The sequence below is a fragment of the Mirounga angustirostris genome, unplaced genomic scaffold (assembly GCF_029215605.1).
Source record: "Mirounga angustirostris isolate CCGP_5_RB_7025 unplaced genomic scaffold, mMirAng1.0.hap1 SCAF_15, whole genome shotgun sequence".
Classification (NCBI taxonomy): Eukaryota; Metazoa; Chordata; class Mammalia; order Carnivora; family Phocidae; genus Mirounga; species Mirounga angustirostris.
The window spans coordinates 56,455,757-56,479,886 of record NW_026991723.1 but is presented as its reverse complement, the minus strand read 5'-3'; the positions used below and the strand labels follow the sequence as shown (position 1 = coordinate 56,479,886).

At 44.6% G+C, this 24,130-nt stretch overlaps 1 protein-coding gene and 1 non-coding gene across 8 annotated transcripts in view; one reads left to right on the top strand and one right to left on the bottom strand.

Moving 5' to 3' along the window:
* SPINK4 (serine peptidase inhibitor Kazal type 4) overlaps positions 1-24,130 on the bottom strand; it is a 69,850-nt gene that overhangs the window by 26,493 nt on the left and 19,227 nt on the right. For 3 of the 7 annotated variants that reach the window (XR_010407684.1, XR_010407686.1, XR_010407687.1), the window contains exons 3-4: positions 20,060-20,154; positions 17,296-18,010 (exon numbers count right to left, since the gene is read on the bottom strand). The exons of 1 other annotated variant lie outside the window; for it this stretch is intronic. Coding sequence is in view for 3 of the 6 variants with exons in the window: in XM_045882530.3 (XP_045738486.1) it covers positions 20,060-20,087 (28 nt within the window). In the remaining 3 variants the exon portion in view is untranslated. Of the gene's footprint in view, positions 1-17,295; positions 18,011-20,059; positions 20,155-24,130 lie in introns of those variants that run through there. 3 more of the 7 variants (XM_045882530.3, XM_045882532.3, XM_045882531.3) reach the window with 1 other exon arrangement.
* LOC123850323 (U6 spliceosomal RNA) lies at positions 2,840-2,945 on the top strand. The gene has a single exon (XR_006792289.1). It is a non-coding gene; the product is annotated as a U6 spliceosomal RNA (small nuclear RNA).

Below are 24,130 nucleotides of genomic sequence, written 5' to 3'. Positions count from 1 at the left end.
AAAAAATGAATCATGGAACACTACATCAAAAACTAATGATGTCATGTATGGTGACTAACATAACAATAAAAAATAAAAAAAAATAGATAACAATACAGTGCAATAAGTGTTTAAGTTATGCCTGTATAAATGTCTCTTTTACCCAAAAGGCCTTACCTGATCACCCTGTCTGAAATAGGTTCTAGTTATTATTCTTTTTCTTTTTTTAAATTTTATTTTATTTTTATTTTTTTTTAAAGATTTTATTTATTTATTTGACAGAGAGATAGAGAGCACAAGTAGGCAGAGAGGCAGGCAGAGGGAGAGGGAGAAGCAGGCTCCCCGCTGAGCAGGGCACCTGACGCAGGGCTTGAACCCAGGACCCCGGGATCATGACCTGAGCCGAAGGCAGCCACTTAACCAACTGAGCCACCAAGGTGCCCCGTTATTATTCTTTTTCATCATATTCTTCTTATTTTCCTTTACGGCATTTATCACAATTTGTTATTATATACTTAATAGTATGTTTATTTGCTTCCTGTCTTCCCCCGTGGACTGGAAGCTCCATGGGGGTAAGTTCTATGTCTGCTTTGCTTATTCCTGAATACTCAACACGTAGTCAATGTGTGGCATGTTGCAGGCCTATAGGAGACATTCACCAAATGAATTCATAAATAAGCACTGATCATACCCAGGAATGATCATTTCTTGCACTAAACCAGTGGTTCTCAAAGTGTGATCCTGGGACCAGCAACATCACTTACTAGAAATGAAAATTCTTGACCTCACCTGTTGGTTCACAAACTGGCGCCGTACACAGAAGGCAGAGAGAGAGAGACCAAAGAAAGAGGCAGACCACTCCAGATTGGTAGGTGGCAGGTTAATAAGCAAGGGAACTTACTTACAAGACTTGGCTTTTGTGGCCATAAGAGAAGTACATCTCTGCACCCACCCACCTAATCTTAAAAGTTTATATAGAAGCCTTAACTGGGTTCAGCCATGTCTTCAGTCCAGGTGGTCTCAACAACACCTTACTCTCTCAAAGCTACATCCTTGGAATGCTCCCACTGTGGGAACAGTAGGCAGAATGTACATCCCAAGGACAGGGGAGGGGGTGAGGAGCCCCCCATTGCCCAGGTCCTACTTGAGGGTCAACCAGCAGTCATGTCCTCTCAGTTACCTCCTCCCACACCACCCCACACCAGAATTAGAATCAGAAACTTAGAAATCAGCAATCCATATTTTAAAAGCCTCGCGGGTGATTCTGATGCATGCTAAAGTCTTGGAACACTGCACTAAATTAATAAATGGTAATTCTAGTCTACTTTCGACATCTATAGATCTCAGCGCAAAGACAAGAGTAATTGTGTCTGGATTGGGGAATACTTCATGGAGAAAGTGATATTTTCAAGGAAGCCTTGAGCTAGGTGAGCCAGAAAAAGGCAATTCAGGCAGAGAGGCAGGCAGAGGGAGAGGGAGAAGCAGGCTGTATGATGAACTGTATGACGAAAGGCGTGGATTAGCCTGGCCTTTGAAGGAATCTATAAGTAGTCTGCATGGCAGGGAATGGCATGAGATGAGGATGGAGATGTAAGCAGGGGTCTTGAATGCCAGGTTTCAAGCGAGGAGGTATCATGTACTCCATTTTCCCTATGGCTGTCCAGACAGGCCTGAGTCAGATTTCCCTGGGCTCACTTCCCACCCCTTCCTGCTTTTCTCCTCCCTCCTTCCCCTCCTCCCTCTTCTCTCATCTCCTCCCTTCCCCTGGGGGTGAGACAGCTAGGCTCCCAGGCCAGCCCCACCCTGCCATCCCTGGCCAGCCAGCCCACTGACGTCAGCTTGGTGGGGTTGTCTGGTTTGAGCTTTAGAGCCAGGCCTAGCCACCTCCCTCACAGCTCCCTGCTTTGTGGGAAAGCCCAGGATGCTGATATGCTCAAGTAGCTCATCGAGGGCTTCCAGGGCTCAGGAGAAAGAATCTCCTCCTCTGGAGACATCTTGCTCTGGGGAAGGGAACTGTGGTGTCCGAGCCAGGGTTTCTCAGGACCCAGGCTTACATCATACCACCTCCAGGGGACTGGCTCCAGGCCCTCTCCTTGCCTAGTGACTCACAGAAGGCCTGGTCTCTAGGGTCCTCAATCCAATTGTGCTTGGAGGTGATGAAGCGGATCATAGTCTTAATGCCAATAGGTACTATGTATCCAGCACTTAATGTGTTGGCACTATGAGTCCCCTACACCTTGTAGCTCTCAACTTTATGCAACCCAATAATATTTTTAATGCCATTTTTACTTTATTTTTTTTTGAGATTTTATTTGTTTATTTGAGAGAGAGAGCAAGAGAGCGAGCAAGAGAGCACAAGCAGGGGGAGGGGCAGAGAGAGAGGGAGAAGCAGGCTCTCTGCTGAGCAGGGAGCCCAATGATGATGTGGGGCTCGATCCCAGGACCACGACCTGAGCTGAAGGCAGACGCTTAACTGACTGAGCCACCCAGGCGCCCTTTCAATGCCACTTTTAGCATTCATAGATAATATAACCAACCCGCATCACAGTTTCATAATATTAAACCAAAAAAAAAAAAAAAAGCCACAATTAACTTAAAGGAGGAAATAAAAGGTATTTAAAATACAAGAATATATATTCTGGGGCGCCTGGGTGGCTCAGTCGTTAAGCGTCTGCCTTCAGCTCAGGTCATGATCCCAGGGTCCTGGGATCGAGTCCCACATCGGGCCCCCTGCTCGGCAGGAAGCCTGCTTCTCCCTCTCCCACTCCCCCTGCTTGTGTTCCTGCTCTCGCTATCTCTCTCTCTGTCAAATAAATAATAAATAAAAATCTTTAATAAAAAAAAAAAGAATATATATTCTGTGCTTGCTTGGGCAGCACATATACTAAAACTGGAACGACATAGAGAAGATTAGCATGGCCCCTGTGCAGGACAACATGCAGATCTGTGAGGCGTTCAGGACGGAAACGCTTGCATAGAAGACGACTGGCAGGTATAAGGAAGTAGTCCTTCCCTGTGAAAGGGCAACAACTATGAACACATCCTGATACACATATGTTACATTATTGGCTCCAATAATAGCAGCACTGTTGCCAATCAATTACGATTTCTGCAGCGGCGACCTCTCCTGCTGAAGTTCCAAATAAAACAGAGTCCAGTCTCCCTTGATTAACATGGTGCCCTGCCGTCTTTTGTTTGCCCCTCCAGATCCATTCTCCCCCACTTCTCTTCCCTGCTCTTGGCCCCGGGAGCCACACGCATGCCCTCTGATTTCCTGCTGGGTTTGGCCAATGAAAGTCCTGACAGGAGATGGGGTGAGGGAGGGAAGGGAGATTGGGGTTTTTATCTTTCTGCCTATCTTCCTGTCTATATCCCTCATCCTAAGGCTGCTGCTATTCTCAAGATGGCTATTGTGGGTTGAATGAAAGCCCCCCAAAGCTGTGTCTGTGGAGCGACCTGGTACGGTGGAGGCGGGCACAGGCAGGGAAAGAATTCACCCCAGGCCAAACAAAGGAGATAGAAGTTTATTGACTACTCTGCAAGGGCAGCAGAGGAGAGGCTGTCTGCCAGGAGGCAGTGGTGGGGGGCTGTCGTTAAGGGGGGTAAGGTGAGGAGGTATGGGGTATATGGAATTTTCCTTTTTTGGTACCTGTGCCCAGTTGTAAGCAGGCCATTGATCAGCTAGGGCTTGTGGATATTTTGAAGTGGGTCGCCTACTGGGCCTGTTTGCATTCAGCCCAGGGGTCACTGTGGGCCCTTTTACCTTACTTAGGTTTCCATTGCTCAAGCGTGTTGCCTAAAATCGGCCTCTACAAATGTCCATATTCTAACTTCTGGAACCTGGGAGGTAGCCTTATTTGGAGAGAGGATCTTTGCTGATGTAATTAAGGCTCTCGAGATGTGATCACCCTAAATTCAATAACAAGCGTCTTTAGAAGAGACAGAAGACAACAGAAGAGGAGATGGCCATGTAAAGACAGAAGCAGAGGGGCGCCTGGGTGGCTCAACTGGTGAAGCATCTGCCTTCGGCTCAAGTCATGATCCCAGGGTCCTGGGATATTTGCCCCATTTGGGGCAGGAAGGGGGGGTCCCTGCTCCCTGGTCCCTGATCAGCGGGGAGCCTGCTTCTCCCTCTCCCTCTGCCACTCCCCCACTCGTGCTCTCTCTCTCTGTCAGGTAAATAAATAAAATCTTAAAAAAAAAAAAAAAAAGGCAGAGGCAGAGACTGGAGTGATGCCACTGACCAAGGAAGGCTGGGAGCCGCCCACAGCTGGAAGAGGCCAGGAAGGATTCTCCCCTAGGGCCTTTGGAGGCACTGTGACCCTGCCGCTGCCTTGATTTGGGACTTCTGGCCTTGAGAATTGTGAGAATAGATTTCTGTTGTTTTAAGCCACCAAGGTTGTGGTGATTAGTCGCGGCAGCCCGGGGGATCTAATACTCTCAGCCACACTTCTCCCCTCTCAGGTTCTGGTGATCTCGCCTCTGCTCACACCTCGGATATAGTGGTGGTGACAGCTGGTGTCTGCCCTATCCTGTCTGGCTTCCCCACACCTGTCCACACCTTTGTAATTAGTCATTTTGCAAATCAACCCCTCCCTGAATTATTTTACATTGAATGGGCTGATTTCCTGTCAGGGCCCTGACAGTTACACCGGGCAAATACACTCCAGGAACATTCAATAGATACTAAAACCATGCCAAAATATGTCGTGATTCTTTGTAAAACAGAGTTTAGTGTCTAGGCTCACGTAATTCTAACGTCAGATAGGTGAATGTCCCGTGGACCTTATGAAAGCTGTGGGGGAGGGGCAACAGCTTGTCATTGTGTAGGAGTGTCCTAAGCATCACAGGACACCTAGCATCTCTAGTTAAAGGGGTTCCACAAACATGACCTTACAATTTCTGTGACATCATTCTGTTGAGAACCACTGATTATGTAATATCTTATTTAAACCCTACAATGGCACGTTGGGTACTTTCTCCATTTTACACATGTGGAAATAGGCTCAAAGGAACAAACCTGCTTGGGTCTGTCGCGGGGGTGGGATCTGGGGTTCAGACTGAGATATGACTGGATTTAAGGCCTGAGTTCCTATCACAAAGCTGTACTGCCCCTTTGTAGTTTGGGTCTTTGTCAGGGTCAAAGGGCAGAGACAGTGCTGGAGGAGATCAAGTCTAATTCAACATAGGGGCACTTGGGCGGTGCAGTCAGTTAAGCATCTGGCTCTTAGTTTCAGCTCAGGCCCTGAGATCGAGTCCCAAGTGGAGTCTGCTTAAGACTGTCTCTCCCTCTGCCTCTGCCCCTCCCTCCCATACGTGCTCTCCCTTTCTCAAATAAATGAGTAAATCTTAAAATAAAAAAAAGTCTAACTCATCACAGAGAAGAGGAGCTCCATCAAAGATGGGAATGGGATGCTATATATAATAATATATAACTTTAAAATCTCAGTGGCTTCACACAGTAAAGATTTACTTCTTGTTCCAGTAAAGTTCAATGTGGATCTTGGTGACTCCTGGGCAGCTCTCCTCCAAGCAGTGAAATCAGAGATTTGGTCTTCCTCCATTAGAAGGCTTTGCCATCTCAGAACCTTTTGTTTCCAGACTCACACAGATGGAGGAGAGAGGGTGTGGAAGATAATCTGGGATATTTTATGGGCAAATGTGGAAGTGGTAGGCTTTTCTTCTACTTTCTTCCTATTGGCTGAACTCAGTCATATGGTCCATACTTAGATGCAAGCGGGCCTGGGAAATGTAGCCTATATCTAGTGAACACAGCATTGATTCTGCAGAAGAGTTGTCAAGCTCTCCCTGTCCCTCTATCAAAAGCATAAGGAAGAGAGACTTAAGTTCAAGTGTTGTCTTGACACTAAATGACCACCCTCATATCCTGTCCCTTTTTTGGGCCTCAGTTTCCTCATTCATCAGATGGATTTGGAAGCTCATCCCTCATAGCTACATGATGGCCAGATGTAAGAGGAGAAGTAGAGTGCTGGTTGGAAGAAATCCTGGAGAGAGCTGCACCCACCTGAGGTCTGACTATGCCCAACAGTTCTCCCAACTTAATTTTCCATCTTCTGCAGCCAGGACAGCTCAGCAGATTCTCCTGATTGTTGAGAAGGTCCTCCCTGTGAAGCTCAAGTGCCTGTGGTATCTTTGAACACTGGTATTGTTGAGGAAGAAGGATTTTCAGGGAATGAAAGAAGAGTTGGAAACTAGATATGCGAATCTACCAGAGAACTCTGGCAATGGCCCTGAAGATCCAGTGGAGGCCCCAGAGATACAGGCATTAATCCAAGGAGATGCTGGACTTGTGGTTGAGGAGCTGGGATTGTGTGTGTTGGGGAGCTGATGCTCACTCCAGTGGACATCCACTGTTTCGTCTGCTCCAGACCACTCTTCCAGGAATCAACTCTCCCATCCCCAAACTACAAGGTTGCAGTGGGAACTGCTATGTTTCTACAATATGACCCTGGTCCCTGGTCCCTTGACTGGTCCAGGTCAGGCACTTGACCCATACTGGAACAATAATTTTTCTGCTTGGAATTTTGAAGAGATAGAGATGAGAGAGGAAGAGCTATCTTAACTTCTCTCCAGCTGATTGGTCCAATAACAGATAACTCTGAGGTTTTCTTGACAGCTGTATTTTCCTCACTGTGTAGAAGTAACAAGCAGGAGAAACCGGTCTGATGAGAGAACAAAAGATGAGGAGACTCCCAGGGGCATCTGAGTTTCTGGTTCTGCTCCATTCCTGAGGCCAGGCTGTAATCTAGTCCCTTGTCTATGTGACATGCCTCCGTATCATTATAATTAACTGTCTCCTTGATAGTGCAGGTGGATGTTTGTTATTTACAATCCAAAAAAGCTAAGGAATAATATGAACTTTCTTATCAGATACGTTTATTGATTCAAGTGCATTCTTCTGGTGCAACTACTATGTTCAGGTACCACGCAAGGTGCTGGAAATCCAGTGATGAATAGGATAGCCATAGTATCTACCTTAAGGGACCTTATACTTGAGGGGGGATAAAAGGCCAGGGCAGGGTAAACCTGGAACAAGTACTATGCAGGTAAAATCCAGGTTTATGAGAACATATAACAAGATTTTGAGAACATACAAGCAGAAAACTGAAGGAATGAGCAGGAATGGAGTGGAAGGAGTTGGGAATTAGGATGTAAAGAAGGGAGAACATCCCAGTCCAGAAGAAGAGGATGAATGATAACTCTATCATGAGGTCAGCATTCTCTGGAGACACAGCAACACTTCAGTTAAAGGTCCTGGTTTCTCACCTACCCCTACTTTGGGCCCCCAGCTAATACACTGGTAAGAAGACTCTTTCCTTTTGCCTGAAAGCAGCCCAGCAGGGACCACCCCCTCTTGTCCAGACCCTTCCATTCCTTGTTGAGATATTGCAAGGGGAGAAATACAAAACACTCTCTTTCCTTCATTCCCCTTTTGGTAGAGAATTGCTAGATTTCACCCTAATAGCTATTATCCTCACCTTCCTTACTCTTATGTTGAGGGCAGCAATGTGGCTGGCTAATAAAATCACATTTCCCAACCTTCCTTGCAGAGGGCGATGGCTAATGAGAAGTCAGTGGAAGTGATTGGGTAGGGCTTTTAGAAAGCTGTTTAAAGGGGTTCACTAGCTAGCAAGCACCCCTTTGTCCTTTCCCCCTGTTCTTGCTTATTTGTCCCTGGGACATGAACTTGAGGGGTAGAGCTCCAGCAGTCATTTTCATCTGTGGGTTGAAGTCATGTGCTAAGGATGGCAGAGCAGAAGATAGGATTCCAGCTTCTGAGACTTGTAGAGTCCCCATACCAGCCTGGCCCGCCTAAAGACGGTTTATCATGTGAGAGGAAAATAAGCCTCTATTTTATTTAGGCCACTGTTGTTTTGGATCTCTCTTACTAAGGGCTGAACAAAAGTCCTCATTGGTGTAACCCTAAAAGCCCTCTCATAACTCAGTTTCTCTTCACTAAATAGTTCCCAAGTCATTCATTCAATCATTTATTCATTCACTCACTCAAACACTCTCTGATTGAGGATAACTATCCCACATTCTGAAATCAGATGAGATTATGTGGGTATAAAATTGTGTGTTGTAAATAGCAAAGCATTAAGCACATATTAAATTGTGTTACTAATATTTTATTACTGTTATGATTTGTTGTTATTCAAGTGTCCAATTAAGAAGTTTTAGTATATAAGGGCGCCTGGGTGGCTCAGATGGTTAAGCGTCCGCCTTCGGCTCAGGTCATGATCCCAGGGTCCTAGGATGGAGCCCCACATCCGGCTCCTGGCTCAGCGGGGAGCCTGCTTCTCCCTCTCCCTCTCCCCCTGCTCATGCTATCTCTCTCTCTGTATCTCTGTGTTTTGAATGAATAAATAAAATCTTTAAAAAAAAAAAAGTTTTAGTATGTAATATGAAATTTGCTGGAGGGAAACTCCTGTTAAGTGGTGTTGAAATCCGGTGCTATTTGGTATTGTGAAGAAAGGATATGGGGCGCCTGGATGGCTCAGTTGGTTAGGCATCTGACTTCGGCTCAGGTCATGATCTTGGGGTCCTGGGATCGAGCCCCACATCAGGCTCCCTGCTCAGCTGGGAGTCTGCTTCTCCCTCTCCCTGTGCCCCTCCCCCAGTTCGTGCTCTCTCTCTCAAATGAATAAATAAAATCTTAAAATAAAAAAAAAAAGCAGCAAAGGATGACCCAGTGCAAGTGCTTTTCAAACTGTTATATGCACAGAGAAGAACTTAGGTATCTTATTCAAAGGCAGATTCTGACTCAAGAGGGTCTGGGGTAGGCCTGAGATTCTGCATTTCTAACAAGCTCTTAGGTGAGCCTTCTTGTCCTGGACCTTTGAATAATAGGGACCTAGGAGATATTTCCAGGTACTGGGGAAAGAATTGAGGAAAGAGGAGAAAGGTAAACTGAAACCAGAGAGAAAAGGATTTCTGAAAATGGTAAACAAGTTATGTAGAGGCTCCATCTTCAAGCAGGTTAGTAACAATTTTAAAAAGCCAGGAACTATGCATACATTATTTCATTTAATTCTTACAACCTTATATAAGGGGAATTCTAATCCTTATTTTACAGTTGAGAAAATAAGGGGAAGCTCAGAAAAGTTAAGGGAAAGTCACACAGCAGGTAAGTAGCAGGGATTGGATTGGGACCCAGGCTTTTCAGAGGCCAGAGCCCGTATTTCTTTCTAAGCACCTTGCTAAAATTCTGGGGAAGCAAATTCCTTTTGTTGAGCTCTTCCTTCTCACCCAGGAAATGCTGGTCAGGGGAGGAGGAAGAGGCTGCCCTAAGGAACCAGCCCCACCTGTTTGGCTCAGTTCTTTTGTAACGTCAAGGCTTTCAGTGGCCGCTAAGCTTTATTTTCAAACACTGGGGCCCCAAGGGGTGGGAAGTGGGAGGGGTACAGGTGGGATGTTTACAAGTTTTGTTGGACAATTTCCACTTTGTAAGCCTAGTCTCCTTTCTGGAGGTAGCCACAGTCCAGAGCAGCAGGAATATGTCTTGGGAAGTGGGAGCCACAGAGTGAGAGCTGCCCTGGCTCTGACCTGGGACCCTTGCTTTCTCCCTGGATGCCTGAGGCCTTCAAGGGGCTACTAAAACACAAGTTTGGCTCAGCAATTGGCTGTCAAGTGCAAGGCCCCAGTGAAGACCCTCATTTCCTCCCCCAAGATAGGAGATAAATGAGCACTTTGGGTCTCCATAAAAGGTAGGCCACTTGGAGCAGAGCCTCTTTGATAGGCCCCATCTACCAGTGCTGTTCCCTGGAGCTCTAGTATAAATCTGAGCCATTTCTGTCTCCAGTTTCCAACATGTGATTAGATTTTGTCTAATTTCCCCACCATAGGAAGCTGGGGAGGGTGCTTGCACAGTAAATCTTTGATTGGGAAGGTGGTTCTATCATTTGAAAGGATGATGTAAAGGAGAGAGAGGACTAAGTGACTCGTGTATTCAGGGGGTGATGCAGAGGAACAGCTCAGGGTGCCGGAACAGGATAAGCCTGGGATCCCAGAGCACGGTTGATGAGGTACTGGGGGAGAAAATCATGGAGGCACAGCAGGAATGCCAGTCTGATTGCAGAAAAGCATGGAAGAGCTTCCCGGTAAGAAGAGAAACCAGGACACATGATGTGGTCCCCTTTCCTCTCCAGAGGACAAGCTGTGTTCGCTTTGATGTTAGCTCCACAGGTATGCTGAGGCTATTGGACGCACTGGCGTCAGGTCTGGGATCCCGCTAGAGCAGCAACACCAGAGGTGGGAAGAGATGGGGCAGAGGAGACAGCCTTCTCATTGAAGGTTGCCCAGAGGCATCCTAGTGTGGAGTGTCTGAAGAGGAAGGACTTAATAGCATCTACTCTGGCTGAGCCCAATTCATCTTCTAGCCTTCATTCCCTCAGGAATGTTTTCTATTCCCAGGATCCCACTTTCCCCTCCTTTCTGAGATGGGACCAGCATTTCCAAGGCAGTGAAAAAAAAAAATAGGCTACCAGATGGGCTGCAACATGGAATAGTGTTGGATATCCCAAATCACCCTCACTCTGGCTGGTCTGGTCCTAGAAGCAGAGGAAAGCCAGGAAAACCCTCTCTGGAGCCCATGACCTCTACCCTCTCCCAGCCACCACCATCTTCAGGGGTAGGCTACTCCAGATGGTTGACAATACTTGCTGCCTCCACTTTCTTGATTTTCATTCTCCCAGAACTCTATAGTCTAGTTTTTGCCCCCCCTCTACCCTACCCCACTGAAACTGCTCCTACCATTGGCAGCAACAGTCTGGACCAAGACCACTTCTCGGTTCTTACTTTAACTCCGAGCCATTTGCCTTTTGATTATAATCCTTTCTTCTTGAAAAATCTCAACTCTGGGGGTTCTTAACCAGGGTTCCATGAGTTCTTAGACTGTCTTCAGGAAAAAACATCACACAGTCCTTGAAATTGTTATACAGAGTTGTACAGATGTGCATCTTTTTAGGGGGGTGGTCCAGGACATCATTCCATTCTCAAAGGAATCAATGAATTGCCAGTGTTAAGAACCAGCGCTTTTGACATCTGGCTATGATTAGGTTCTTCCAGGGATGATCCAAAACAACAATGGTTGATTAGACTTTCATGTATACAGAGGTAAGTCACCAGAGCAAGGATGGTGATCTCACCTAGGAAGTCCTCAGGGACTCAGGCTCCTTCTAGCTCAGCTCTGCCAACCCCAGGATTTAGCCCTCAACCTCATAGTCCAAGATGATGTCCTCTCATGCTCCAAGCAGCATGGTAGAGTGATGGACAAAGAAGAGTGTAAAGGATATGCTCCTCCTGTCTCTCAAAGATTCCTGGATGCTGGTTTGTGACATTTCCATTACATTATTGGCCCAAACTTAGTCACATGGTCATATCTGTCTACAGAGAGGCTGGGAGATGTCTTTATTCTGGGCAGTCATGCACCAAGCTGAAGATCCTATAACCATGGATGAAGGGTAGAATAGATATTGGGGGATAGCTATCTGCACCTGTCATACTTTCCAGGACACCTCCAAGGATGGATCCTGTTGACTGGTTTATGCTTTCCACTTCCTTCTAGGACATTATGGCTGGGAAGCTACATTTCCTAGATTTCCTTGCAGCTGGCACTCCACATGTGACTTAGGAACTGCCAATTCAATGACATTACCTGAGGCTTGATCCTGGAACGAAGAGGGGAGTAGCAGCAGGTGAGGCATCAGTTTTGCTGGTGTGGATAGAGGCCGGCTGGTTTCATGATCACCAGCTTCCTAGTTCAGCAGCTTCCTGCAGCACTAGTGTTTTTGTGGCTTCTTTCTTAATTACAATGGCAGAGGCATGGTGATTCTGAGGGTTTACAGGTATCTCCGGAAACTCCATTTTAGTCTACTCCTCCACTCCTTGCAGCAATGCTATAAGCCAGAGCTTCTCAAACTTTAATGTTCATGTGAATCACCCGAGGATCCAGGTAAAAGGTAGATATGGAGTGAGATCTCAGATTTTGCATGTCTAACAAGCTCCTGGGTAGTGTCTGATGGTCAGGATAGATTTTTGAGTCACTCGGTCCTAGGGTGTCCTCTGCTCACCTATACCTGTTCATAAATTCCTTTCTGCTTTACCTAGTGATAGCTTCTGATTATCCAAATTCTGCTGATGTTTCTTCCTTCTCTCTTAAGGGATCTTCTTCCTGTGTTTGTCCCTTAATATTGGTATAGCCCATGACTCTGGCTTAGGATCATTCTACAGACTTTTCCTGGATGATCTCCATCCTCTGGCCTTCAAACACTACCTATATGCTTCTCAAATCCCTACCTCCAATCCGTACTATCTCCTTTGCTCCAGACTGCAGTATCCACAGCTGACCAGAACTGAGTTCTACAGATGAGCAGGGCAGGAAGGAAAGCTTCTGTGGTCAAATAAGTTTGGGAAACACTGTGTTAAATAAAATGAAATTTATTTCCTTGCTAAGTTACTTCCAGAACTGTTAATGTGCTAAAATGCATTGCAAATTTCCAAGAGAGGGCATGTAATACCCAATACTTCTTAAACTTATTTGGCATCTGTATTGGATACAATCTGCTTTCTCAGTTTCTGTTACCACTGCCCAAGTCCTGGACCCCTAGCCTTTTGCTTTTCTTGAACTGTAGCCAACAGTGTAGTTCTGTGGCCCACCAGCTGCTCCTCCCTGCATCTTGCATTGTTTCTCGTCCTTCCCTGCCTCATGTCTTTTACATCATTCTTGAGGATTAGGGTTTGCACCTTCATAAAAGGCATCAGCATATAATTCTTGCCTCCGCTCTGTTTCCCAGGGGATCTGGGCTAATACAGCCTTCCACAGTCTACCCCCGCTCCCTTTTCCCCCTGCAATATTAGTATCTCCTGGAAGTCAGGCTCCTAGAACACACTTTGGAAGTGCTGTTGGTCATCTTTCCTCATATATCTACAAGCACCTAAGACTCAGCATGTCCAAGACCTAATCAATCCCTTTTCTTTTATATCCTTCACTTTTCTGGTCAATTGGCACCATATTTGCCCATCACCCAAGCTACCCGGGTGTCATTCTTTGTTTTGTTTTGAAGATCTAATTGGCTTTATTAATCAATCTCTTTCATCCATCCTTCTCTTCTTCTCATCTGACTAACAATTCTTTTTTTTTTTTTTTAAGATGTATTTATTTTAGAGGTGGGGAGGGGCAGAAGGAGAGGGAGAAGCAGACTCCCCACTGAACAGAGCCTGTCTCAGGGCTTGATCCCACGACCCCAAGATCGGATCCTGAGATCATGACCTGAGCCAAAGTCAGACACTTAACCGACTGCACCACCCAGGTGCCCCAACAATTACTCATTCTTAAAGAGGCAGTGTAGGTACCATGTTCTTATCTCATCTCCTTGGTCATCTGAGTGATATACCACTCTGCCAAGCTCTCATAGGCCCCTAAACCTGTGTCTCTTAATAGCATTTATTATACTTTATGGTAATTCCTTCCTTCCTCCTTCCTTCTTTCCTTTCCTTTTTTTTTTTTTAATTTTATTTATTTATTTGACAGAGAGAGACACAGCGAGAGAGGGAACACAAGCAGGGGAAGTGGGAGAAGGAGAAGCAGGCTTCTTGCCTAGCAGGGAGCCCAATGCAGGGCTCGATACCAGGACCCTGGGATCATGACCTGAGCTGAAGGCAGATGCTTAACGACTGAGCCACCCAGGTGCCCCTTTCCTTTCCTTTTTAAAAAAAAAATTTTTTTTAAAGATTTTTTATTTTATTTATTTGAGAGAGAGAGAGAGAGAGCACAAGAGGGGGTAGGGTCAGGGGGAGAAGCAGATTCCCTGCCGAGCAAGGAGCCTGATGTGGGACTCGATCCTGGGACTCCGGGATCATGACCTGAGCCGCAGGCAGTTGTTTAACCAACTGAGCCACCCAGGCACCCTTAAAAATGTTTTTAAATGTATCTATCTACCACTGCTCCCACCTTTGGTGTATCATTCAATTTTTAAATCCCTGGCACCCAGGATAGAGAACTAACTGAGTAATTGATAGATAGGAGTGATTGAGGTAAGTGGGAGAGAGAGAATTAAAATTTGTAAACCTTCCAGGGAGGAAAACAATTTCCCCTCTACCTTTCTGCATTCTTGGCTGAGACCCCTGTAATAAAAGACAGGTTAGGTCTGCCTGGCTGGCTCAGTCAGTAGAGCATGCGACTCATTATCTCAGGGTCATGAATTTGAGCCCCATGTTGGGTGTAGAGCCCACTTAAAAAAAGAAAAGAAAAGATAGATTAACAAAAGAAAAACAGAATTAACATGTGTACCTCATGTATACGTGGGAGATACCCAAGGGAAGATGAGTAAGCTCCTGAGGTGGCTTAGGATTCAGGATTAAATGCCATCTTAACTGGGACAAGGGAAGGGGGTATGTAGGCCTTGTAGGGGAGAGGATGTGATTTTTAGGAAAGATGAATGGGTCTTTAGAAGAATAGATGGGAAATAGGATGTTTTGTGACAAAGTCTGCCTGAGTGTGGTGTTAACTTCTCCTATCACAAGAGTCAGTCTTCCCTAGTTTATGAAATTCCTGGGGTGGGGATTTATGACAGTTGAGTTCCTTTTTGGGGGCTCTTGTCTCTAGACAGACAAGAGAAATTCAGAGAACACTCTCCCTGCATTTTCTATTTTTCAAGTGTCTACAGCTCAAACCAATCATTACACCAAAGCAGCATATTTTGGGGTAGCATGTCCTGAACTCCTGTAATCATATTTTGGCATGGCACATTCTGCTACCCTTTCTTCCTCATCTTTGAAAATTCTTCAAGAAGTTTCACAATCTGTGGGGTGCCTGGGTGGCTCAGTCAGTTAAGCGTCTGCCTTTGGAGCAGGTCATGGTTCCAGAGTCCTGGGATCAAGTCCCATGTTGGGCTCCCTGCTCAGCGGGGAGCCTGCTCCCTCTGCCCCCCACCCCCACTTGTGTGTTCTCTCTCTCACAAAAATAAATAAATAAAATCTTTTTAAAAAGTTGCTTTGCTGGAACTTTCATAATGAATCTCAGAATGAACTTTTTTTTAAAGATTGATTGATTGATTGATTGATTGATTGATTTGAGAGAGAGAATGAGAGATAGAGAGCACGAGAGGGGAGAGGGTCAGAGGGAGAAGCAGACCCCCTGCTGAGCAGGGAGCCCGATGTGGGACTCCATCCCGGGACTCCAGGATCATGACCTGAGCCGAAGGCAGTCGCTTAACCAACTGAGCCACCCAGGTGCCCTCTCAGAATGAACTTTTAAAAAAGCCTCTCAAGGCTAGGAAGCCACACCAGAACTCACTATCAGACTTCACATGAATATCTATACATTTGGATGAATTCTTCTCTGTTTCAGGTCCCGAAAATATCCTGAGGGGACTGAGCCTGCCAGGACTCACCTGGTAAGACGGAAAACCCTGAAAGCAAAGGTACCAGGTGGTTTCTCAAAAGGGGGCTTAATAAGCACTGGCCCCTTAAAAATCAACCCTACTGCCTTAAAGCTGTCTGGTTATATCTTAATCTGTGTTCCTCACTCTCAAATACGACATTCCAGTCAAACCCTTGGTAAAATAAGCAATATTTCCAATTGTGTCCTATTGCAAGATTCTTACTGAACTTAAGCAAATAGGCATATTGCCATGAAAATAAGAACACTCAAGAGTTTCTGAATTCTGTCATGATCAGGTAGGGAGAAAAGATAAATGCTTCAATTCTTTTTACATAGGTATACTTTGCCAACTTGCAGCCAGTCACAGATCACTTAAGGAAAAAGAGGAGAAGTCTCCTTAAATCTGGAAAGCAAAACATTAAAGAACCAGTGATGTTTCAAATAAAAAGTCATAAAAATTATAATCATCTTCATCAATTTATTCAGCCCCATGTAATTAATTCATGTTTTGCTTGATTCTGAGTTAGCAGTTTTTTAAATCGTTTTGTTTTTTCATTAGAGCTCTAGAAATTCTTACCCAGGTCAATGGTATAACCTTAACGTTATGAGAAACCTGCAATCTAGAGGACTTTTCAGAGTTCCTTCCATGAATTGTTCTGAAGAGAAAGCATTTTTGGATCATAGCTGCTTGCAGAAGCTTTTAGAAAATATCAGAGTAAAAGAATAACTGAAAGGGGCGCCTGGGTGGCTCAGTTGGTTAAGCGGCTGCCTTCGGCTCAGGTCATGATTCCAGGGTCCTGGGATCGAGCCCCGCGTCGGGCTTCCTGCTCAGCGGGGAGCCTCCTTCTCCCTCTCCCTCTGCCTGCCTCTCTGCCTACTTGTGCTCTCTCTCTCTGTCAAATAAATAAATAAATAAAATCTTAAAAAAAAAAAAAGGGCGCCTGGGTGGCTCTGTTGGTTGGGTGGCTGCCTTCGGCTCGGGTCATGATCCTGGAGTCCCGGGATCGAGTCCCACATTGGGCTCCCTGGTCGGCGGGGAGTCTGCTTTTCCCTCTGACCCTCCTCCCTCTCATGCTCTCTGTCTCTCATTCTCTCTCTCGCAAATAAATAAAATCTTAAAAAAAAAAAAAAAAACAACTGACTGACCAAAGAAGACTTAAAAATGGTCATGATTAAAGATCTGATGATAGTTCATTTAGACAGAATTAACAAGGAAATTTGATGATCTCTGTGGCATACAACATTTTAAGATGACAACTAAAATTGCGACCGATGACATTATACCAGGATGTATCAGATTCTAGGAATTTCATTCAGTTTCTAGAACACTTATATTAATAACATATACCCATACAAATATAACCTAAGAAGGTTGCATATAACTTGTTTGACAATCCTTCCCATGTAATATAACATGTCAGATAAATCTAATCTCTCTTTTTATAAGGAGAGAGAACAAGTCTTTTGAGATGTTCCAGAAATCCTGTAGAATAATTAAGTGATAATTAAAGTGATAATTAAAGATTTAGACAAAATGACTATTAAAGATTTCAAAGGCAAATACAGAAAATTACATAGTTTTAAAAAACCTTAGCTCTTTTAATAGAGAACTATTAAAAACTTTTAATAGAGTTTTCTTAAGTAATCAAAGACCTGATATGAAGCATGGGAAATTATTTTGATTAAACACAGAATCTTTGTTTTCCAGACAGATTATTTAAAACTTTTTTTTTAAATTTTATTTATTTATTTGACAGAGAGAGACACAGCGAGAGAGGGAACACAAGCAGGGGGAGTGGGAGAGGGAGAAGCAGGCTTCCTGCCAAGCAGGGAGCCCGATGTGGGACTCGATCCCAGGACCCTGGGATCATGACCTGAGCCGAAGGCAGACGCTTAACGACTGAGCCACCCAGGCGCCCCCCAGACAGATTATTTAAAAGGTAAAGAAAAACCTTTCACAATCTCTTATCAAGAGCAAGCCAATAAAAGAGGACCACTATCTTATACCATATACAAAAATGAAATAAAAATGGATTAAAGACTTGAATGTAAGACCTGAAACCATAAAACTCCTAGAAGAAAACATAGGCAGTAAGTTCTCTGATGTTGGTCTTGGTGATGGCTTTTTTTTTTTTTGACCCTAAAAGCAAAGGCAACAAAAGCATGAATAAACAAATGGGATTAAACTAAAAAGCCTCTGCACAGCAAAGGAAACCATCAACAAAATGAAAAGGCAACCTACTAAATGGGAGAAAATATTTGCAAATCATACGTCTGATAAGGGGTAAATATTCAAAATATACAAAGAACTCATACAACTCAACACCAGAAATACCCAAATGATCTGACAAAAAATAGGCAGAGAATCTGAATAGACATTTTTCCAAAGAATTAATACAGATGGCCAACAGGTACATGAAAAGGTACTCAACATCACTAATCAGGGAAATTTAAATCAAAACCACAATGAGGGTACCTGGGTGGCTCAGTCATTAAGCGTCTGCCTTCGGCTCGGGTCATGATCCCAGGGTGCTGGGGTCGAGCCCCATGTCAGGCTCCCTGCTCAGTGGCAAACCTGCTTCTCCCTCTCCCTCTGCTGCTCCCTCTGCCTGTTCTCTCTGTCTCTTTCTGTCAAATAAATAAATAATAATAAAATCTTAAAAACCCAAACAAACCACAATATCACCTCACACCTGTTGGAAGTGCATAAAAAACATTTGGGTTAGTTTCTATATTGCTCTGAGAGAACGTTTAATTTATATAAGCACTAGGGGCGCCTGGGTGGCTCAGTTGGTTAAGCGGCTGCCTTCGGCTCAGGTCATGATCCTGGGGTCCTGGGATCGAGCCCCACATCTGGCTCCCTGCTCAGCAGAGAGTCTGCCTCTCCCTCTCCCTCTGCCTGCCACTCTGCCTACTTGTGCTCTCTCTTTCCCTGTCAAATAAATAAATAAAATCTTAAAAAAAAAATTATATAAGCACTTACTTTTCATTAAGCCAATTAAATAGAGCTCTTTCACAATTAGACAATATCGTCCAGAGGTAGAAAAATACCACATATACTAACATACATATATAGACATACATAAACATACAAACATAGAAATCTTATAGCTTTTATTAAAATTTTAGCCATATGTTGGGTACATTAATACAAAACTTGCTAGTTTATAAAAGAACAGTTGGATCCACTCAGATGGCTAAAAGTTTTTACTTATATTTGTGGAGAGGACTTTTAAGATTTTCACTTGCCCAGTTTCCAAAAGCTCCTTTTTCCTTTTCAGCCTCAAGTAGTTGCTTTTGGGGGTCTCTGGGTCCCTCAACAGCCCCTGATGGAGAGTAGGGGGCTTAAAGTTCAAGTGTCTATAGGGAGCTGAAGGCTCAAGTGGGAAGGGAGAAGTGTGGCAGGGTAGGCAGAGTCAAAAAATTAAAGGGAATGGAATGGAAGATTGAAAGTGGCAAAAGGAAGAAGGAACAGTGGGAAGGAAGAGGTCTTAAAAGAGCCAATTTGGGGAAATCTTAAGTTTTCCAAAGAAGCCAATGGAGTTCCAAATTTATCCTCAGCAAAATCATGCCAACATGAAGGAAGTAGGGTTGGTGGAGCATGTAGTCAGCAGGGGTTTGAGAAGAGGGTTTCAGTTGACTGAGAAGTCCCCATAAGAGGAACAGGATCAAGGGAAAACAACTCCTATCAGTCTCTGAGTATGGGCTTCAAATTAGGCCAATTTTCTGACCATACAGCTCTTAAAAATCCTTTCAGGGGCAGCCGGGTGGCTCAGTTGGTTAAGCAGTTGCCTTTGGCTCAGGTCATGATCTCAGGGTCCTGGGATGGAGCCTGGCAACGGGTACCCTGCTCAGCGGGGAGCCTGCTTCTCCCTCTCCCTCTGCCCCTCCCCCTGCTTGTGCTCTCTCTCTCTCTTTCTGTCAGATAAATAAATAAAATCTTAATCCTTTCAATATATTATTATCAGCTGGAACAAACAGTAACTATTTCTGGCAGTATTAAACTTCTTTTTTAAATTATTTTTTTCCTGGGGTGCCCGGGTGACTCAGTTGGTTGAGCATCCGACTCTTGATTTCAGCTCAGGTCATGATCTCAGGGTCATGGGATCCAGCCTGGCATCATCAGGCTCCCTGCTCAGCAGGAAGTCAGTCTACTTGGGATTCTCTCTCTCCCTCTGCCCCTTCCTCCTTTCTCTCTAAAATAAATGAATAAATCTTTAAAAAAGAAATAAATTTTTTTTTCCTTTTTCATTTAAACTGAAGGTATACTTGTCAAGTGGCTCAAAACCAAGACTAATAAGCCTTTTGTGACTTAACATGGATACAGGTGGTATCCCTAAAGAGGGTGCAAAAGATGCAACCCTGACAAGATCCAGAACTACTCACTTGTACGCACGAGAACCAACAACCTGCATGCCAAATCAAGCTCTCAGGACATAAAATGAGACAAACAGGAAAGCAATAGCTGTCCCTGGGAGGGAAAGGATAAATAACCCAAGGGTATCCCAAAAACCAAATTCCTAAGAGTCACAGTTCAAAGAATTCATTCTTAAAAATATTTTTCTCACACAAATCTGAATTTGAAGATGAAGGGACAAGATAAAATTTTACCCTCCTCTCTCAATTGGGCACTACAGACAGAGATCCAGGAGAGCTGATTTTAATAAGAACTCTTACCCTTCTGCCAGTTTTCCCAGAATTCCATCTGGGTAGGGTTTCAGTGATCCCATCCTCATAATTTTCTCTCTATCCTTCTGAGTTGGCTGAGACTCCTGTAATAAAACACAGATTAACAAGAGAAAAGCAAACCGAAGTTTATTAATATATATATCTCATATATATACAGGGGAGATACCCCTGGAAAAATTAATAATTCCCCAAGGTGGCTTAGAACTCAGGATTAAGGGGGCGCCTGGGTGGCTCATTCGTTAAGTGGCTGCCTTTGGCTCAGGTCATGATCCCAGGGTCCTGGGATCGAGCCCTGCATCAGGCTCCCTGTTCGGCGGGAGGCCTGCTTCTCTCTCTCCCACTCCCCCTGCTTGTGTTCCCTCTCTTTAAAAAAAAGAACTCAGGATTAAGGGCACCTGGGTGGCTCAGTTGGTTAAGCATCTGCCTTTGGCTCAGGTCATGCTCCCAGGGTCCTGGGATCGAGTCCCACATCAGGCTCCCTGCTCAGCGGGGAGACTGCTTCTCTGCCCCCTCCCCTAGCTCCTGTGCGTTCTCTCTCTCAAATAAATAAATAAAATCGTAAAAAAAAAAAGAATTTAGGATTAAATACCATTTTAATAGGGAAATGGGAGGGGAGGATGCAGGGCTCAGAGAATAAATGATTCTGGGGAAAGTTGAATTGGCCCCTAGGAGGATAGGAGATGTAACAGTGTGTGACAGAGTTTGTCTATGTGTGGTGTGGGTTTCTAGCCTGCTCCCTTGTGATGAGAGTCAATCTTCCCTGCTTGATGAAACTCCCCGGGAGATTTATGACAACTGAGTTCCTTTTGGGGGATTTAGGCAGAGAAGGGGATTTCATTTGCTCCCTGCATTTGCTGTTTTTCAAGTACCTACAGCTTAAAATAATCAACATACCAAAGTGGCATAATTTGGGGTGGCATGTCCTGAACTCCTGCAGTCCTATTTTGGGGTGGCATATTCTGCTACCCTTCAGCCTCTACCTTAAGCAAAGAGGAAGTATTCTGAGATTGTGAGAAATACATGTTTGCTCTGCCCTAGGTTAAAGTGGCCGGAAACTGCATTTTATAATCAGCTCCAAAGCACCACTCGAAGATACTAGATAACGCGTTCAAGCAGGGCTACCGCCACACACCCCAGCATGGCCAGAGATAGGCTCCTGGCTCTCGAGGAGGCACTCTCTCTGAAGATCAGCACTGGCAGAAACCTAAGAGGAACTGCCTCCCGAAATTCTGGACCCTCAGCGCCTCACCCCAGTCCTGGCCCTGCCAAGGCTTAAGCTGGGAGTCCCACTGACTCATGCTGAGAAGCAGAAATTCATACCTGATATAAAATCAAGTTTCCTTCAGGGAAGTGTATTAGTTTCCCCCAGGGTTGCCGTAACAGTGTATCACAAACTGGGTGGCTTAAAACAACAGAAATGTATTCTCTCACAGTTCTGGAGGCTAGAAGTTTGAAATCAAGAAGTCAGCAGGGTTGTTTCCCTCTGAGGACTCTGAGAGAGAATCTGTTGCATGCCCCTCTCCTGGTTTCCCACGAGAGCTAGCAATCCTGCCATTCCTTGGCTTATAGATGCATCACTAATCTCTGTCTTCATAGGGCATTCTCCCTGTGTCTTTCTGTCTTCATATGGCTGTGTTCTTTATAAGGAGTCAGTCTTATGCCAGTATGACCTCATGTTAACTAATTACATCTGCGATGACCCTATTTCCTAATCAGGTCACATTCTGAGGTACTTGGGGTTAGGACTTCCACTTATCTTTTTGGGGGAGCACAATGCAACCCATAACAGGGTAGAGAAAAATTTTATTTTCCATCAATTTTGAGAGCTGCTTTGCTGTAATTACCCTCATTTTTGTTTAAGGCAGGGTCACAAGTTGGTGAGCCAGGGCCAAATTTGGCTCCCAAACACGTTTGTTAGGTCAAGGTCTGCACCATTCCCTCATGTCATACCCTGGTCACTTCACAAGTTAAAGGCATTTGCATCAGTGACTCTTAGTTTAGAATTTGCTTTCTCAGAGAGTCTTCACTGGTAAAAATCTTAGCCTCAGAACTATCCCGAGAAGCAGAACAAGTGTGTTGCCATTTCACTGACCAGGAAACAGAAGCTCAGAAAGTAAAAGTGACTTGCCTGGATCACTTGGAAAGTGTGGATCCAGGTCTCCAGCTCCCCTGACCTGGGCTGCCTACTGAGCAGGCCCACGTCTTTGTGACCCTGATGCTGCAGGGCTGCAGTGGGCTCGCAGGGCTCCCCTTCCTCCCATTTCCCCAGCAAGGTGTTCACAGGAGGAAATGCTACCAGCACTGTTGAGTCTTAGAGACTTTTTAAAACCAGACACATTCCTGAGTGAAAACCTTTGCGGATGTTTCTCCCAGAGAGAAGAAAGTATAATGATGTGCTGAGTTGAGGGCAGTCTGGTTTTGAGCTGATCAATCTTTCCTTCTGCAGGTGTGCAAGAAAAAAAGAGTGAAAGGCATGAGATGTAGAACAACCTTAATTAAGGGTCAAGCCCCTTCTCACCAGCCTCCTTGTTTGGAGACGTTCTCTTCATAGAGGACAGCAATTCTTAGACTTCCTTTTTGGTTGCTCTTTTAAGAACTGGATCCGTGTTTCGGATCCTCTTCCTGGAAAAATGCACTCACAAATGTAAAAGAACGGAACAGAATTGCTTGGCATTTCCTTTATACCTGGTGTTCTGATATTTCATCATAATTAATCTAGGCCTAGGTCTTCCCTCTGTTCTTTTATTCTGGAATGCTTATCAAATAGGATGACAGAACTTCTGGATCCATTTTCTGTGCTTCCTAACTTCTTTTTCCCCTATGCCAACATGAGGTATTTTTATTAAGTGACTAATAAAAATGATAAAATGAAGTCCTTTAAGCCCCTTTAAGACTTGGGCCTGCCGTGTGCACAGTGACCTCCTTCTCTTCATTCTTTTTTTTTTTTTTTTTAAGATTTTATTTATTTATTTGACAGAGAGAGACAGCAAGAGAGAGAACACAAGCAGGGGGAGTGGGAGAGGGAGAAGCAGGCTTCCCGTGGAGCAGGGAGCCCGATGTGGGGCTCGATCCCAGGACCTCAGGATCATGACCTGAGCTGAAGGCAGACGTTTAACGACTGAGCCATCCAGGCGCCCCTCCTTCTCTTCATTCTTAGCATCTATCCGAACAAATACAATCAATAATAACTAGCACTTATTGACTGCTTATTGTGCACAAGGCAATGGGCAAAGTACTTGACACATTGCCCCACTTAATTCCCGCAACAACCCTATGAAGTTGGCACAATGATTGCCCTCATTTTACAAATGAGGGAAGTGAGAGCCATAGAACAGAGGTTGGCAGACTCTAGTCAATGGGCCAAACCTGCCACTGCTTCTAATTTCTCTTTTATACCTGTGACCTCTGTTTCTTTGAACTGCATTTTAGGAGAATTTCTCCACTTGACCTTTCAGCTCTGTTGTTGACTCTTCATTGATATCTATTTTGTGATTCAGCCCATTGAATTTTTATTTGGAAAAACAAGTTCTTAAATCTTTTTAATACATGAAATATCCTTTCACATTTCTTGTGAAGACGTTATTTACACTTAAGCTGAAGTCTTGTTCATTGGTAGTTACTAACTCTGTTTCTTGGATGTTAGAGTTCCTGATGATAGATTCTGAAGGCCTTGTTTCATTGTTCTGACTTTTCTCAAATGTTTAGTACTTTAAGACATTTGTTCATTTTTAAATTGTGCATTCTTGTTCTTGTCTGTCCTGTTTACTGAGCCTGCGTGTAGTAACTTCGTGGAGGAGTGGAATGTGCTGGTTGGTTGGAGATGTGGGGGTGTATAAAAGGAAGAAGAGGACCTGTCTTGTCTTTTGAGTACAGCAGTTTTCTTCCCCTCTTGGGCATTAGTTGTTGTCTGGGGCAAGGCTTTGCATCTGGCCCAAGAGCCCATACTTAATGGTTTGGTCTGGGGAAAATCCCTCTTGCAGCTGTCTGATTAGTCAAATGTGAGGAGAAGGAAGGGATTAACCACATCGGATACTCCAAGTGCATTTTCCTAATTAACCA